Source organism: Perognathus longimembris, chromosome 4 (assembly GCF_023159225.1).
Source record: "Perognathus longimembris pacificus isolate PPM17 chromosome 4, ASM2315922v1, whole genome shotgun sequence".
Taxonomy (NCBI): Eukaryota; Metazoa; Chordata; class Mammalia; order Rodentia; family Heteromyidae; genus Perognathus; species Perognathus longimembris.
In genome coordinates, this window is record NC_063164.1 from 47,214,480 (window position 1) to 47,231,561 (window position 17,082).

The window sequence follows — 17,082 nt, forward strand, 5'->3', positions numbered from 1 at the left end:
TACAAGACCTTGGTAGAATCCTTCTGTTGCCAGTGTAAGGTTGCTTAATTGACTTCCTTTAGTAAGAATAGTAATGCAAATTTGCTATTTGTGAAAATCATGTGTGCTCCTTTCCAAAAGATATTCATCCAGAATAGACTCTACAATATCAAAAGCACCTTGAGACTGAAAACATTGTAAAAACTGAAGTGCTATGAAATGACAATGAAGAATTACAAGCAGTCAACTCATTATTCAATCAAGAACTTGGCATAATCATAAACCAAGTACCATCCATTTTAATGAACCTTAATTCTCCAGCTATCAGCGGAAATTCTAAATCCCAAATTGAACAATGACTGGTGCCAAAATCTGATAATTTTCTCACTTTTTTAAACCTGAGAATATTGTTACAAAATAGAACAAATGGTGTTTCACTCTCTTGACATGAGACTTGTGCACTTAGTAAACTGATAAGGTGATATGTCCCTAAGCCAATATAAAATGTTTTTATCCATTTTATCCTATTCCAGGTATACATTAATGCTTCTCTACATTCACATTATAAGTAAAAATAAAAAACACAAATATGAAAAATAATATAATATCCTTAAATTGGAGTAACTATTCTTAGCAATTGTTTTACCCATAAAAGAAATACATGAGAACAAAATATTATAAATATGGGCTTTTAAATCTGTTTCAAGTAAGGCAAACTTCTGGGTCCACAGTAGGTCTGTAAATACACAAAACTAAACTGTTAAAACTGTAAGTACAGAAAAGTGCTCTTTTTCAACCTGCTTTGTTTTTTTTTTTTTAACCTGCTTTTTAACTATACTGTGTCAGTCTAAGAATTGTATGTATGTATGTATGTATGTATGTATGTATGTATGTATGTATGTATTTATTTATTGCCAGTCCTGGGCCTTGGACTCAGGACCTGAGCACTGTCCCTGGCTTCTTTTTGGTCAAGGGTAGCACTCTGCCAACCTGAGCCATGGCGCCACTTCTGGCCATTTTCTATATATGTGGTGCTGGGGAATCAAACCCAGGGCTTCATGTATATGAGGCAAGCACTCTTGCCACTAGGCCATATTCCCAGCCCCTAAGATTTGTTTTTAAATGAATAAAAAGGCATTTTTTAACTGACTTATATAAGGACAAAGAAAAATTCTATCCCCCACATTTCAACAGGACTGGTTAGTAATTCCCTGTCTGTCACTTTCTACTAGGAGCCTATGAAAATGTAACAAAAACTGTATCAGATTATACCAACTACTTATGTTTAAATCCAACAGATATATTCTAATGAAACTGTAAACTTAAAGTGCTGGTGTATTTGTACAAAGCTTCCTAATGATGAAACCTAAGATACATTTACATGGGAGTATTTGCAATAGAACATTCAGAAATTTACAAAATATGTGTGGGTCTACTCCAAAGATCTCATAACAATATTTTTCAATGACTCTATTAAGTCTGTATTCCTATAACAGAGATACTATAAAGGAACAGAAATGGCCAAATAGATTTAATTTGATCTTATGAAGACCTATTTTTTTGAAAAAAACAACCCAAACTACTTTTTAACCTCTACAATTTGCTTATATGGTTTCTTACTATGTAGCCCAGGTTGATCTCAAACTCATGCTCTTCCTGCCTCAGGCTCTAAGAAATAAATTTTTTTAAAGTTTTAATTTGGTATTCATGATTATTTTGCCTCAAAAATTGAAGCAGTGATGATTAATTAGAAATGTTATTCAAATCAGGCACCAGTGGCTCACACCTGTAATCCCAGGTACTCAGGAAGCTGAGATCTGAAGTTCTAAGCGGACCAGGAAAGAAATGTCTCCAATAAAAAACTAGAAGTGGCCCTGTGGCTCAAAGTGGTAGAATGCTAGCATTTAGAGAAAAAGTCCAGGGACAGTGCCCAGGCCCTGAGTTCAAGTCCCATGACAAACACTGAACAAATTTTCTACAATTTTCAAAGTTTTGCTTTGGTATTCATATTTATTTTACCATAAAAGGAAAACAGCAATGATCAGATAGAAATATTACTTAAAACTGAACAAAATTTTATGAACTGAACCTTTAATAAAGCTTTTATAATTTTTTAAAATTTTATAAATAAAATTCCAAACTTTGAGGCCATTAATATTTAGCCATTATTCTGATTTCAGCAACTGTCTTACTTAAGGCATAGTAATATTTCAATTAATCACAAAAATTTACCCTAAAATAACTTAAGAACTATGAAATTTAGCATTCCATATAAGACAGTCATTCAAGGCCATCAATTACACACGCACACACACACATATAAACACATACATATTTGGCTTAGAATCATACATCTCTCCTTAAGCCAAGAAAAAAGTTAGATATCAATACAATTACTAAAAGCAATAATTATATTTTTACGACACTACCTTTACATGTACAAATGAGTGAAAACCACATAAAATCCACAAATATAACAAGCTAACAAGAAGATTACTGCAACATTATAATCATATAGAATTATAAAAATTAAGCATATACATATATTAACTTCTTACCTGTTTTGCAATTTCTCTTAAACAAGCTACTCCTTGTTCAAAATTAGGGAAAGCTACCGAGCCATACTTTTGGTATTCAGGAACTGGTCTGATTTTTATTGTAGCTTCTGTTATTACACCAAGAGTTCCTGAAAAAGAAAGGAGAAATAATCCAATACATCACATGATGACTTTCTAAATCATATTTAAATCTATTTATTCTAAATCATTAGTCATATTTAAATGTATTTCACTGATTCTATTTTGGGGAAAATGACTATGCAAATCTTTTTATAAAAACAAATTTATAATTTTAAAAAAGGTTAAAAACAGTTTTCCTTAGCTATATGTAAATATTTTAAAATACCTTGAAATGATCTTTCTCCAATAAAACTGCTTACAAATGTTTTTTAAAGTACTACTTATTTTAAAAATATTTGGAAAAACAAGTTATATTTCACATGTATTAAAGCAAAATGTATTTTGATGCATTTTCCTATTTTTATTGTGTAAACAATTTACTGGAGGCAAAAATACCCTAACCTTCTTGAAAATTCAATATAACAAAGGAAATTTGACTATTACCTTGCCTTTTTTCCCCTAAGAATATAAAAAATGACAACCTCAAAACAGTAACAACAAATTTGGGGACAAAGTAGCTAACATAAATACTCAGTATAAGAGGATCACCAATAAAACAAATGTTCTTTACTTTATTAACCGGAGGAGTGAGGGATTGATCAAAGAAGTGAAAAATAAGTAAAATGTAATCTGATGTGTTCTAAATATCTATGCTAAAATATTTGAAAAAATATGGTTCAAAAGAAATACACTCACAAAACCAAGCTTTCCAAACCAGTAGTTATTAATAATCCTGAGAGCAAGTTTTCTGAGAATCATTCTTTAGAAATATAAAGAAGAAACTCAGTTGCAGAACTTCATCACAATACTATAAATAAATGTAAGTACCACATAAATTAGAGCTGCAATAAATTCATGACACACATAGAATAACTCATCAAGGTCACAGGGTTAAAGACTAGCAAAGTCCATGAAAAGTAAACCACATTAAACACTGTATTTCACTATATATCTATATCTATATATCTTCTCACTGAGATTATATAAAATGACTCTCCCATTATTGTATGATTGCAAATTGCCTCAATTAATATTTTAACCTAAAAGTTTTTTATCACTTATATGTGGATGCTAGACGTAAAAGACATTCACTTTCATGAACATATATATATAAATAAATATGCATATACACACATAATTACTAAGTTAAACAGAACATGAACTAAGCTAAGAGACTACTCAAGAAGAGAGGGGGAAAAAGGGAAAAATAAAGAGGATAATATCTGTGACACATCACAGGTATATATGGAGCAACACAAAGAAATTTACCAAAAACTACTGATCAATAGGAGAATGTACCCCCTAGACACTATGTTGACAATGAACTATACAAATTGTGGGTGGGGAAGGAGGGAAAAACTGGGAGAGAGCAAGGGAAGGGGTAACACTGTTTAAAAAGAAACATACACCATATCTGACTTATGTAACTATAACCTCTCTGGACATCACCTTTATAATGATGATTTTTAAATGCAACAACAACAAAAAAATAGGAGAATGGAAGGAAAGAGAAATAAGCAGGTGGGGATTAGTTAAGAGTGAAAGGTTCCTGGGAAGAGGGTAAGAAAACTGAATACTATTAAAATAGACTATTTGCAACTATGAAAATAGAAGAAGGAAATCTGTTGCGGACACTGTTTCTTAGAGGGAAGGGTCGGTGAGTGTAATGCTGGGGGTAAAACTGTTTGGAACACACAATGTAAACATGCATAAGGATATAAACAATATTAGCTGCAAGAAAAGCATTATTAAAAAATTTAAATACCAAGTGGTTAAGCTATCTCTACTAGGTTAACATCTTTATTGAGATATAATTTGGGGGCTGGGGATATAGCCTAGTGGCAAGAGTGCCTGCCTCGGATACACGAGGCCCTAGGTTCGATTCCCCAGCACCACATATACAGAAAACGGCCAGAAGCGGCGCTGTGGCTCAAGTGGCAGAGTGCTAGCCTTGAGCGGGAAGAAGCCAGGGACAGTGCTCAGGCCCTGAGTCCAAGGCCCAGGACTGGCCAAAGAAAAAAAAAAAAAAAAGAGATATAATTTGGCAACAAAATGTACCTACTTAAGGTACAAAATTGAATGGCTTTCAGTATAGTTACATATATTCACAAATCATGGTAAGTTGTAGACTATTTTCACACACCTCAAAAGAAATTTATACCAATTAAACAGCCATAGTACATTTCCACACCCACACCATAGTCAAACAACTCCAATTATGTATCCATCAATCATTTATTAAAACTTTAGGGGCTGGGGATATAGCCTAGTGGCAAGAGTGCCTGCCTCGGATACACGAGGCCCTAGGTTCAATTCCCCAGCACCACATATACAGAAAACGGCCAGAAGCGGCGCTGTGGCTCAAGAGGCAGAGTGCTAGCCTTGAGCGGGAAGAAGCCAGGGACAGTGCTCAGGCCCTGAGTCCAAGGCCCAGGACTGGCCAAAAAAAAAAAAAAAAAAAAAACTTGAGAGTTGTAATATCTATTCAATTTGACATCTGATGGTAAAAGGTTAGATTTGTTAACTTTTAGATACACTAATATATACTCCAGAAAAATAATCAAGAATTATGTATTTTTAAAGTTTACTTTTTATTTAAAAAGCAGTAGTGTTTTTCAAATAATATGCTGATCAGAAAAGGATTAAATAGTAAATTTGTGAGATATCTTGACAAAGATCTGTCATTCATTATCATACAGATGATCTAATACTTACTGGTCATCAGCCTAGCACGCTCAGTGATACATATGGTCTCTATCATATCAAGAGATGTAATTTACTTTCTCCCCTACCTGATGCTACTGTCAAAGATGAGGATTTATGCTATAACATCTTAGTTTGCTACAAGTATTCCTTTATTCCTGAATAAAGCTAAATGCTTCCAAAATCTATCTTCTTCAGCTCAGACCACTTTGTAATATGAGTAATGCATCCTTTTGCTAACTTAGAAAAGTTTCTCCTTTATATCTATTTTATTACTCTGAATTTAGGGGATGTCTTCAACCATTCTAAAATCTGAAAAACAAGACAGGTTTACTTTACGCATATAATTCACTACTGTGCCTCCAGAGCACTTTGCAAAACAGAAAGAATAAGGTCAATGTTGTTCTGCTCTGTACAAGAATTAATGCTTTGGATGAAATGAAGAGTGGCATTCTCTCATCTGCTGAATATTAAGTAACCAAGCAAGGATATGACTTGCAATGGAAAAAGATTAAATAAGTAGAAGTTTAAATCATTTTAAACCCTAACTTTTCTTAAAATTCATTTAAAATTCCAACAAATGATATAAAATGAAAAAAATTACATAGTCTCTAGAAATAAAAAAATCAAAACCTAAGATGAACTTTAATAAAACATTCTCACAATAAATGAAGTACTAATAAAAACTTTTAAAAAAGTTTAGACTTCTTATTTCTTAAATGCATGAACCTTATCTTCCTTCAAAGATCTGATATCATAACATCCCAGATTCTCATATAACTAAGTCACTAACCTTTTTTTTTCATAATGAATTTTCAGTTATGACTATTTACCTTCAGATCCCATGATGAAGTGATGGATATCAGGGCCTGTTGACATACGAGGTCCTTGAGAGCTTTTTTCTATTACACCTCTAGGTGTGACCACTTTCATATGAACCACCTGTTTCAACACAATACATGATATAAATTCTAAACAATTTCCCTGTGTGTTTATAAACACATGAATATATTTTACATAAAACACTACTTGTAAAATAACCAATAAGCGGTGATGCCCTTTACAAAGCTGGAAGTGAGTGTGTGGCTCAAGTGGTACAGTATTAGCCTTGAGAAAAAAACCTAATAAATATGTACTCGCTGCCTTACATATGAAACTGTAACCCCTCTAGATCACTTTAACAATAAAGAAATGAAACAACAACAACAATTAGTGAACAGAACTTGGGCCTCGAGTTCAAGCCCTAGTTCTAGCACACACTCATACATGCACACACACACACACACACACACACACACACACACACGGAGCAAGAGAAGCATGAAGCATATTTTTTTTTTAAAAAAAAACGCTGGGGCTGGGGATATAGCCTAGTGGCAAGAGTGCCTGCCTCGGATACACGAGGCCCTAGGTTCAATTCCCCAGCACCACATATAAACAAAACGGCCAGAAGCGGCGCTGTGGCTCAAGTGGCAGAGTGCTAGCCTTGAGCGGGAAGAAGCCAGGGACAGTGCTTAGGCCCTGAGTCCAAGGCCCAGGACTGGCCAAAAAAAAAAAAAAACGATAGCGATTTAAAAAGGTAAGGCCAAGCATAGTAAAGCATAAAAGTATTAAAAACTTCAGCAATTTAAGAAAGGTAATAAGGCCAGGCATAATGGTATACACCTATAATACAACCACCTGGGAAACTGATACAGAAGAATTAAAGTTTGAGGTCTTCCAGAGCTAAAAAAATATTAATAAGATTATCTTAAAAACAATACAGATAGGGGCTGGGGATATGGCCTAGTGGCAAGAGTGCTTGCCTCGTATACATGAGGCCCTGGGTTCAATTCCCCAGCACCACATATACAGAAAATGGCCAGAAGTGGTGCTGTGGCTCAAGTGGCAGAGTGCTAGCCTTGAGCAAAAAGAAGCCAGGGACAGTGCTCAGGCCCTGAGTCCAAGCCCCAGGACTGGCCAAAAAAAAAAAAAACAATACAGATACAAATCGGGGCTAGGATCCACACCTGTAATCTTAGCTAACCAGGTGACACAGACTGAAAAGAACACAGTTTGATGCCAATATAGGGCAAAATGCTCATGAGACCTCATGTGAACCAGTAGCTCAGCACAGAGATACACTCCTGTCATCCTACTTACACAGGAGGCGAGATCAGAAGAATCAGGTTCCAAGTCACAAAAAAGTTTGCAAGACTCCATGTCTACAGAAAAAGCTGTGCCTAGTGTTACTTATGTACAGGTTCATAACCTGTAAAACAACCACTTTCTTTAAGCTAGAAAGTAAAATGTAATGTTTTACTACTGAAAATGGTACCATAGCATTAACTCCTTCCATATAAAATGTCCATATGTCATCCCAGCTTTGTGGGAAACATAAAGAAGAGAACCATAGTCCAGGCTAGCACTGTGGAAAAACTGAGACCCCATCTCAAAAACAACCTGAGTACAAGAGGCTGGAGACATGGTTCAAGTGGTAGACTGTCTGATATCAATCACAAAGCCCTGAGCCCGAACCCTAGTATTGCAAAAAATATATATAATATATGAAAGCATTAAAATGACAAAAGGATAGAGGATAGGAATATGATCAAAATGCATTAAAAAGTGTGCATGTAAGTATATAATAAATGCCTTACTTAACAACTAAATTTAGTTTATTTTTATGCAAAAAGAATATAATTTTTAAAGTCCTCAACAGAATAAAGGAAATCAATTAGGTAAATATTTTCAAAAAATTCACAGAATATTGATGTTTTAAATAATTGTGTATGTTTCATTAAAGAACTATTTGCTATTACTATTTGCTATTACTATTACCAGATAGTAATGAAATTGTTGCAACATTATAACTGAAAACCAAACAAAACAGGAATAATGCTAGGAATATCATATTAAGATTTCATAAAGCTCTCTCAACTTCTCATTAAGTGCTAGACATCATGGCACATTTACAATCCTAACACTGAAGAAGCTAAGAAAAGCATTTTCAGTCTGAGGCCAGCATGAGTGACATAGTGAGATGGTGATTAAAAAAAAAATAGATGAATGAATGAGTAAACAGTTACTAAATACTAAAGGTGTTCCTGAAGCAAAGGAACCAAAAATTCTTAAATTTTTGTATTATGTTCTTTATTCTTAAAATTATATTCAGAGAATGGTATCATTCCATTTTCTATTTTACAAAAAAAAAGGAAGCCAACTTGTCTAACACTGTAAAACACTAGCAAAGCTACAAATTGAACAAAAAATATGTAACTAGTGTGCCTAGTTACATTATTATCACATTAGCAAACTGAAACAAGGCAAAGTAAAATTTATTCACAGTAAACATTGCAAGTAATGTTACTACAATACAGAATAATTTTAATTGAGTTACATTCCGTATAATTTAAAGAATTTCCAAAGATGAATGTAAAATCTCCTAATGTAACAGATAGCAATAATGAGGTCACCCAATAAAGACTAAAGAATGAGTTTTCATACTTCAGAAATATTTGTAAAATTTTACAAGCTTATATATTAGTCACTTGAAAAGGGGCATTCTAAAGTAATGACCTGGCATGTTATTTAATTGCTTAATTAGTCACTTGAAAAGGGATAGCCTTAAATAATGACCACAGCTGTGTCTTTTAATTGATTCTATTATACATGTTCAAAAAGAGTATACTTTTGAATCCAACTCTTAGCTTTTAAAGGCCTTCAATCATTTTGTAATAAGACTGTACTTACTAATCAATTATTATACAGTAAGTATAAGAAAATTTACCAGGTCCTCAATATTGCCATAGATATTTTTCTTCATGCCTGATGCCCGGGTAGATATCCATCCTCCCAAAGTGCTGAATTCCAGGGAGTCTGGTTCATGACCTGTACAATAACCACTTTCTTTAAGCTGGAAAGTAAAAATGTAACATTTTACTACTGAAAATGGTCCCATTCACACAGCACTCAAGACATTAACTCTTCCCATATTAAAATTTCCATATGTCATTGTTATTTTTATTCACTAAAACTGTTTTCAAAAAATAAAACTTTAATCATACTAATACTAATTTTTTTTAAATTTTGCCTAGTGGATAAATATAAAACTAAAATATGGGCCAAACAGGATTACTCCTTACATTATTTTATGTTAAAGCCAGCTGTCCCTTCTTACTTACTCAGAAAGAGACAATTTCAGTATGTATGAAGATCAGATTATGCTTAAATAACTGCCAAGTTCACCTAAACAGTTTCAATAAATAAAGCACTTAATTTCTTGTTCTCCCTATCCTATGTAATATGCAGCAAGTCTACAGAAAATCTGAGCAAATTGCCTGTACTTAATTCTCTCAAGGAATCATGTGTTTTAATGTACAGCCATCTGGCTAAGTTTCCTGCATGTAATACTGTCATTTACTTGGGATGTGGATCATGCATTCCTGTACATTAAACAGTCACTTGTTTCTCATTTTTCTATATTAGCTTCGCTTCACCATCTGCACAGCACCTGAGGTTGAACGGATGCCCTTTTCTGAAACACCACCAAAGTCATTCCACTGAAATCACTTTAAAGACACAACTACCTCCTGTCAAATGATATGACACCACCATCTGCATACCCACTGTCTACTGCACTCAAACCTATCAATCTGTGTTGACCATTTTGACAGTCATCCAGTGAAGCAACTGCTTCCATTTTTTAAGTAAACCACGCCAAGATGTAGAATATGGCAGCTCTGCTTATACTTGTGTATTTAAGTATGATAGGAAAGTTATAATCTAAAATTCTAAAGTCTATTAGGTCAAATATAGTTTGTTAGGGTTTGTACACCAGCTATGCAAACTATTCATCTTTTCTGATTTTGTTTCTAGGAAAGCAAGATTTGAAAAACATCACCTGTACTTGAGTTCAATATACTTACGTTTACATTCAATATGTTTAAGATGATCATAACCATTCACAAATAAGTTAAACTAAAATGAACATTATCAGACTATCACAGTTCTTCCTGAACTCTATCCTCAACAGTCTACTGTGTGTGTATAGGGGGGAAAGGTGTTTGGTGTATGTGTGCACCAGTACTGGGGCTTGACTTTATGGCTTGGATATTATCCTTTAGCTTTTCTGCTCAAAGCTGCCACTCGAGCTACACCTCTACTTGGAGCTTTTTGTTTAACAATCAAAAATACTAGTAAGGATATGGAAAAACTGAAACGCTCAAACAATACTGGTAGGAATATAAAAAATACAATCACTTTTGCTAAAAGCTTTCTATTTTACTTTTTTATACTATTTTAGCTACACATTCCATTTCTAGATATTTACCTAAGAGAGTGACAGTATATAATGACTGTTCATTGCAGCTTTACCTGTGACAGCCTTAAAATGAAAATAATCAAAGTAAGCATCAACAAGTGAAAGGATAAACTATATGATAGAACTCTATCTATATAAAGAATGCTATAGAATAAAAGAAAATTACTAATATGTGAAATGGTAAATATGAGTATCAAAATAATTATGCCCAGAAACACTGCCTGTCTAAAAAGAATACTATACAATTATACTATAGTAACACTGTAGGAACTGAGATCCATTTAGATGTCATGGATTATGTCATGATTGTCATGGGTTAGGTAAATATTTTGAGTGGGGCTGAGAAAAGCAAGAGGAATTTGTGGTATATATTATCCTGCTGGTGCTGATGTTTTTATGGCTGTATTCATATGGCTAAGCTTACCAAATTATACTTTTTAATGAGAACCATTTATTATATGACAATAATATGCCCACTTAAGTTATTATGCTTTGCTTTGTTTTTTTGGCAGTCCTGGGGCTTGACCTCAGGGCCTGAGCACTGTCCCTGCTTCTTTTTGCTCAAGGCTAGTTCTCTACCACTTGAGCCACAGCACCACATTTGGCTTTTTTCTATATATGTAGTGCTGAGGAATCAAACCCAGGACTTCATGTATACAAGGCAAGCACTTTACCACTAGGCCATATTCCCAGCCCCTGCCCACTTAAGTTATTATGAAGCAATGCAAAACAAAATAAAAATATATGATTCAGATGAGAATTAAGCAGATACAGAGTAAGCAAATTTTGGAGTGAATATTATAATTTTTCCCCTTAAATATTCAGGTTTTAAAATGCTGAATGAAATGTCTATTAGATATCAACTAGAGAAATCAACTAGGAAACTGGTCTATGAGTCTAGTTCAGAAAAAATGTTCACACCAATGTTACAAATTTTGGAGTCTGCCATATATAAAATGGAAATTTAAGGTCAGGTATGCCTAAATGAAGCAAATAATGCCTGATAAAAATTAGTGGAATTATCTGAGCACAGGTGGCAAACACCTGTAATCCCAGCTACTCAGGAGGCTGCAATCTGAAGATCAAAGCTAGCCTGGGCAAGAAAGTCCATGAGACTCTTATCTCCAGTAAACTACTCACAAAAAGCCAGAAGTGGCACTGCGGTTCAAGTAGCAAAGCCATAGCCTTGAGCTAAAGAAGCTTAGGGATAGTTCGCAGGCCCAGAGTTCAGGCCCAAAGACCAGCAAAAAGAAAGAAAGACAAAAAGACAGAAAGACAGAAAGAAAGAAAGAAAGAAAGAAAGAAAGAAAGAAAGAAAGAAAGAAAGAAAGAAAGAAAGAAAGAAAGAAAGAAAGAAAGAAAGAAAGAAAGAAAGAAAGATAAAGACAGAAAGAAGGAAGGAAGGAAGGAAGGAAGGAAGGAAGGAAGGAAGGAAGGAAGGAAGGAAGGAAGGAAGGAAGGAAGGAAGGAAGGAAGGAAGGAAGGGAGGGAGGGAGGAAGGGAAAGAGGGAGAGAGGGAGGGAGGGAGGGAGGTAGGGAGGGAGAAAGAAAAGAAAAGGAAGAAAGAAAGAAAGAAAGAAAGGAAGGAAGGAAGGAAGGAAGGAAGGAAGAAAGAAAGAAAGAAAGAAAGAAAGAAAGAAAGAAAGAAAGAAAGAAAGAAAGAAAGAAAGAAAGAAAGAAAGAAAGAAAAATAGGCAAGCAGGCAGGCAGGCAGGCAGGCAGGCAGGAAGGCAGGAAGGCAAGCAGGCAGGCAGGCAGGCAGGCAGGCAGGAAGGCAGGAAGGAAGGAAGGAAGGAAGGAAGGAAAGAAGGAAGGAAGGAAGGAAGGAAGAAAGAAAGGAAGGACAGACATAAGTAGAATTAAAATGCTAAGTATTTTGCATTATTAACTTATTTCATCCTAACAAAAACTCTATGAAGTAGGATTATTCCCACTTTATATAAGAAACTGAGGCATAAAGGTAAGTGATTTGCTCACATACCTAGGAGCTACAGTTTACATTAAGAGCTAATATTCATTATAAAAGGATGCTGATCCTAGAAAGACAAAAACAAAAAAATAGAATTATACATCCAGACTATTAATAAAGTAGGCAAAAGTTTAATAACCTGAAAAATATACTCAAATCCAGAACTGACATGTTAATGACATTCCTTATATATACTAAAAACTAATGCAAGCCAGGTGCCAGTAGCTCACACTTTTAATCTTAGCTACTCAGAAAGCTAAGATATGAGGATCACAGTTCAAGACCAGCCCTAGCAGTAAAGTCCACAAGACTTTAGTTTATGATATCTATACGAAAAACAAACTAAAAGCAAAATCACTAAAAATGTAGCTCAAGTGGCAGAGTACTTGCCTAACAAGTGTGAAGTTCTGAGTTACACTTCCAGTATGACAGAGGGAGTGGTGAGAGGGTGAAGGAGAGGAGAGAGGAAGAAGGTAGGATTAAAAAAAAAAAAGATAGAACCCAAACAAATTCACTGAGTGAATGCAATTGTACTGTGAAAGGTACTTTATTCAGACAGAATACAGACCAGTTTTGTAAACTTAATTACAGAGATGTCATACCTGTCTTTCTAATTCTTGTCCTGTTATGCCAGCCTCTACATGAGCTGTCAGATTGTTCTCATCTACCCACAGAATTCGATTCTGTTACAAAAGAAAGAGAAAAGTTTATCTCTAAACTATTAGCATCTCCTCAGGAAATGTTTATTTAATCCAAAGCAACAAATGATAAAGACTATTATGCCAGTAGGGTGTCACAATCCACACCCACATGGGAAATGAGCTCCACTAATCCCTTAGCATATAACATGTCATATCAATCAAGGCAGTATATTTAAGACAGCCTGTCTTTATGCACATATGAACTATAATTGAAGTCAAACACTTAGTCAAAAACTCTATGCCTGGCACCAGTGGCTCATGTCTGTAATCCAAGCTACTCAGGAGGCTTGAGATCTGAAGATCATGGTTTGAAGTAAGCCTAGGCAGGACTCTCGGTGAAGCCCTTCTCTCCAATTAAGCACCAAGAAAGCTGGAAGTGGAACCGTGGCTCAAGAAGTAGAGTGCTAGCCTTGAACGGGGGAAATAAAAAGAACTCAAGGGCAATACCCAAACCCTAAATTCAAGCCACAGGATCATCAAAAAATTAAAATTAAAAAACTAAAAAAACCTGTATAGGCTTAAGTGTTTCTTGTAAAATGTGGACAATAACAATACATACTCAAGGGGTTGTTGTAAGGAAATAACGAAATGCTGTGCATGAAAAACTTAGCATATATGAAGGCTGTAAATACTACCAGCACTGTTATTAACATAGCAATCATACCTATCCGAAAATTAAAACATGGAGCCAGGTTCCAGTGGCTCACACCTAAGATCCTAGCTATTCAGAATGGGACCTGATAACTGCAGTTCCAAGCAAGGCCAGGCAGACATGACTCAAGTGGTTGAGTGACTGCAATGAGCAAAAAAGCAAGTGAGAGCACAAGCACAAGGCCCTGAGTTCAAATCCCCATACTGGAACAAAAAGAAAAAAAGTCAGAAAATGGATGGGAAAAAATACACCTGTTAGGATATCTTAATATAAATGCCATTTCTGCTTTTTTTTTTTTTTTTTTGCTAGTCCTGAGGCTGGAAATCTAAGCCTAGACTCTGTCCCTAAGCTTCTTTTGCTCAAGGCAAGAGCTCTACCACTTAACCCATAGTGCCACTTCCAGCTTTTTTTGAGTAGTTTATTGGAAATAAGAATCTCATTGAGTTTCCTGCCAGGGCTGGCTTATACCCACAATCATCAGATCTCAGCCTCCAGAATAGCTAGGGGTAGCATCATTAGTACCTTCCTACTATCTTTTTTGTTTCTAATGGATATTAGCTCTTATCTAAACTATAACTCCTAGGATTACAGGCACCAGCCACCAGCTTCTGCTTTCTTTTAATTTGAAATAGAACCAGAAATCCCATGTAGAAAGCAGCATTTCCCTGCCTCACACTCAAGAACTAAGTATTTTCTGACTCAGATTACCAAATATAAGATTGCTAACAAAGGTTTTGTTTTTTTAACAATTCTTACTTGACCTAATTTTTATCTATACAATGAATCTTCATGAATTATTTTCTATTGTCAAGAATAGAGTTCCTTAACCAAATGCCAGTAGCTCATGCTTGTATTCCTACATACTCAGGAGGCTGAGATCTGAAGATTACAGTTCAAAGCCACCCCAGACAGGAAAGTTTATAAGGCTCTTATTTCCAATTAACCACCAAAAAGCTGTAAGTAAAGATGTGGCTCAAATTCCAGAGAGCTAGCTTTGAATGAAAAAGCTCAGGGACAGTGCACAGGCCCTGAGTTCAAGCCCCAGGACTGGTACCAAAAATAAATAAATAAGCAAAAAAACTGAAGTCCTTCTCTCAGAATTATTATTATTATTATTTTTTTTTTTTTTTTTGGCCAGTCCTGGGGCTTGGACTCAGGGCCTGAGCACTGTCCCTGGCTTCTTTTTTTTTGCTCAAGGCTAGAACTCTGCCACTTGAGCCACAGCGCCACTTCTGGCTGTTTTCTGTATATGTGGTGCTGGGGAATTGAACCCAGGGCTTCATGTATACAAGAAAAGCACTCTTGCCACTACGCCATATTCCCAGCCCTCTCAGAAATTTTTCACTTGGAATTTTCTAGATTTCAAGGAAGTCTTTTGTATTTTGGTGAATTCAATTTCTTAACAATAAACAATGTAAATTAATAGCCTTCGGTACTTATCCATTCATAGTAAATATAGATCTTGTACCTATCAAAGATTTAATATGTTTTGACAAAATAAAGATATAAAAATAAAATATTAATAAAAGTGAAACTAATACTTGTCTTTTCCCTTTTTCTTTTTCTTTTTTTGTGGGAGATAGGGACCTGAACATTGTATCTGATGCTTTATGCTCATAGGTAGGCACCTTACCACCTGAGCCATACCGAACCCCCGAAACTAATACTTGTAATCCTGACTGTTTGGAGGCTGAACTAGAGGACTGAGATTTGGGGACAGCCCAGGCAGAAGGGTTCATCAGGAATATGTGTCTGTTATCCTAAACCACGAGGCTGAGATCAGAAAGATCAGAGGTCTAGGCCAGCCTGGACAGAAAAATCTGCAAGATTACATCATCAGGAGGAAAGCAGACCACAGTGATGCATGATCCTAGCAATGATCTGAAGCCTAAAATAAGTAGACTGTGGGCAGGTGCATATCCATATAGGAAATGAGACTGTCTCAAAAATAACCAGTAAAACCAGGGCTGAAGCAGTACAGTACAGCACCTAATAAATGCAAGGCCTTGAATTCAAACTCAAGTGTGGGGGGATGGGGGATTAGAAAAAAAGCAGGAAGGTGAGTACTAGAGAAGAAAATCTCCTTTATGAGTACTCCCAGAAAATCCTAAATAAAATGTGCATGTAAGTTCTTAAAGTAGGTAGCTGATGAAGGAGAACACATTCAGGCAGGTGAGAAATGTTCACAGTTCAGGCCTATGGCCTATATCAAACATGGTAGGAGAAGGAGTGAGCCACAGCTGGTCAGGCCTTATCTAGGGCTGGGTGGGTGGAGGTTGCTGCCTCCAAGTGTTCCAGTTACCTAGGTAAAAGAGGTACTGGGCTAAAGGGCGGGGGGGCGGGGGGCATCTGCATGGAGCCCTCCTGGTGGCAGATCTTATAGTACGAGCTACTCTACTTCATTTAAATTAATAAAACAATTTTTTTACAGCCATAGGCCTTCCTATTACCTTATGCATTAAAGTACAACTTAAACATTTTTCTATGTATCAGAAGTATACTGTGCAAAAATCACATAGATATAATTTACTGATTGCAACAAATCAGTTATATGAAACGAGCACTTTACCACTAGGCCATATATACCCTCTCAAATCCATCATAATATTTGAAGTATTTTAAAATTAAAAGCAGTGAATATACAAGGCTTCTCTGCAAAATAATTGTTTGAAACATGGCATTTAAAATTCTAGCACAGAATTTTAAGCATCTGTTCAATGCCAAGACTTTCCCTTATATCATTTCATTTAATTTTCACAATACCTTTCTGTCAAATTACTGTTTTACTTACATATCTGGTAAAAGATTAAAAGGTAAATTTTCACATAACAAAGAGCAAAGAATCCAAGCACATTCCAAAGCCCATTCCAAAATAGGCTATTTTCAAACTGTCCTATGAGGAAATTGTTTTTTAAACAGTAAGGCTGATAGGAAACTTTATAGTAGAATAATAAGGCAGTTGCCATTTGAGCTTGTTTTTAGCATTACCAAAAAATGGCACAAGGTCTCCTAATATTATATAGGACATTGAAAAATCATATCCCAAAGTCAAGGGTACAATACCAAAACACTGTTGTTTTGATATCTCCATAAACATG

General features: G+C 35.3%; 1 protein-coding gene across 1 annotated transcript in view; it reads right to left on the reverse strand.

Moving 5' to 3' along the window:
- Agps (alkylglycerone phosphate synthase) overlaps nt 1-17,082 on the reverse strand; it is a 110,614-nt gene that overhangs the window by 50,784 nt on the left and 42,748 nt on the right. The window contains exons 8-11 of the mRNA XM_048345185.1: nt 13,234-13,314; nt 9,130-9,255; nt 6,194-6,302; nt 2,538-2,665 (exon numbers count right to left, since the gene is read on the reverse strand). Coding sequence (XP_048201142.1) covers nt 2,538-2,665; nt 6,194-6,302; nt 9,130-9,255; nt 13,234-13,314 — 444 coding nt within the window. The remainder of the gene's footprint in view (nt 1-2,537; nt 2,666-6,193; nt 6,303-9,129; nt 9,256-13,233; nt 13,315-17,082) is intronic.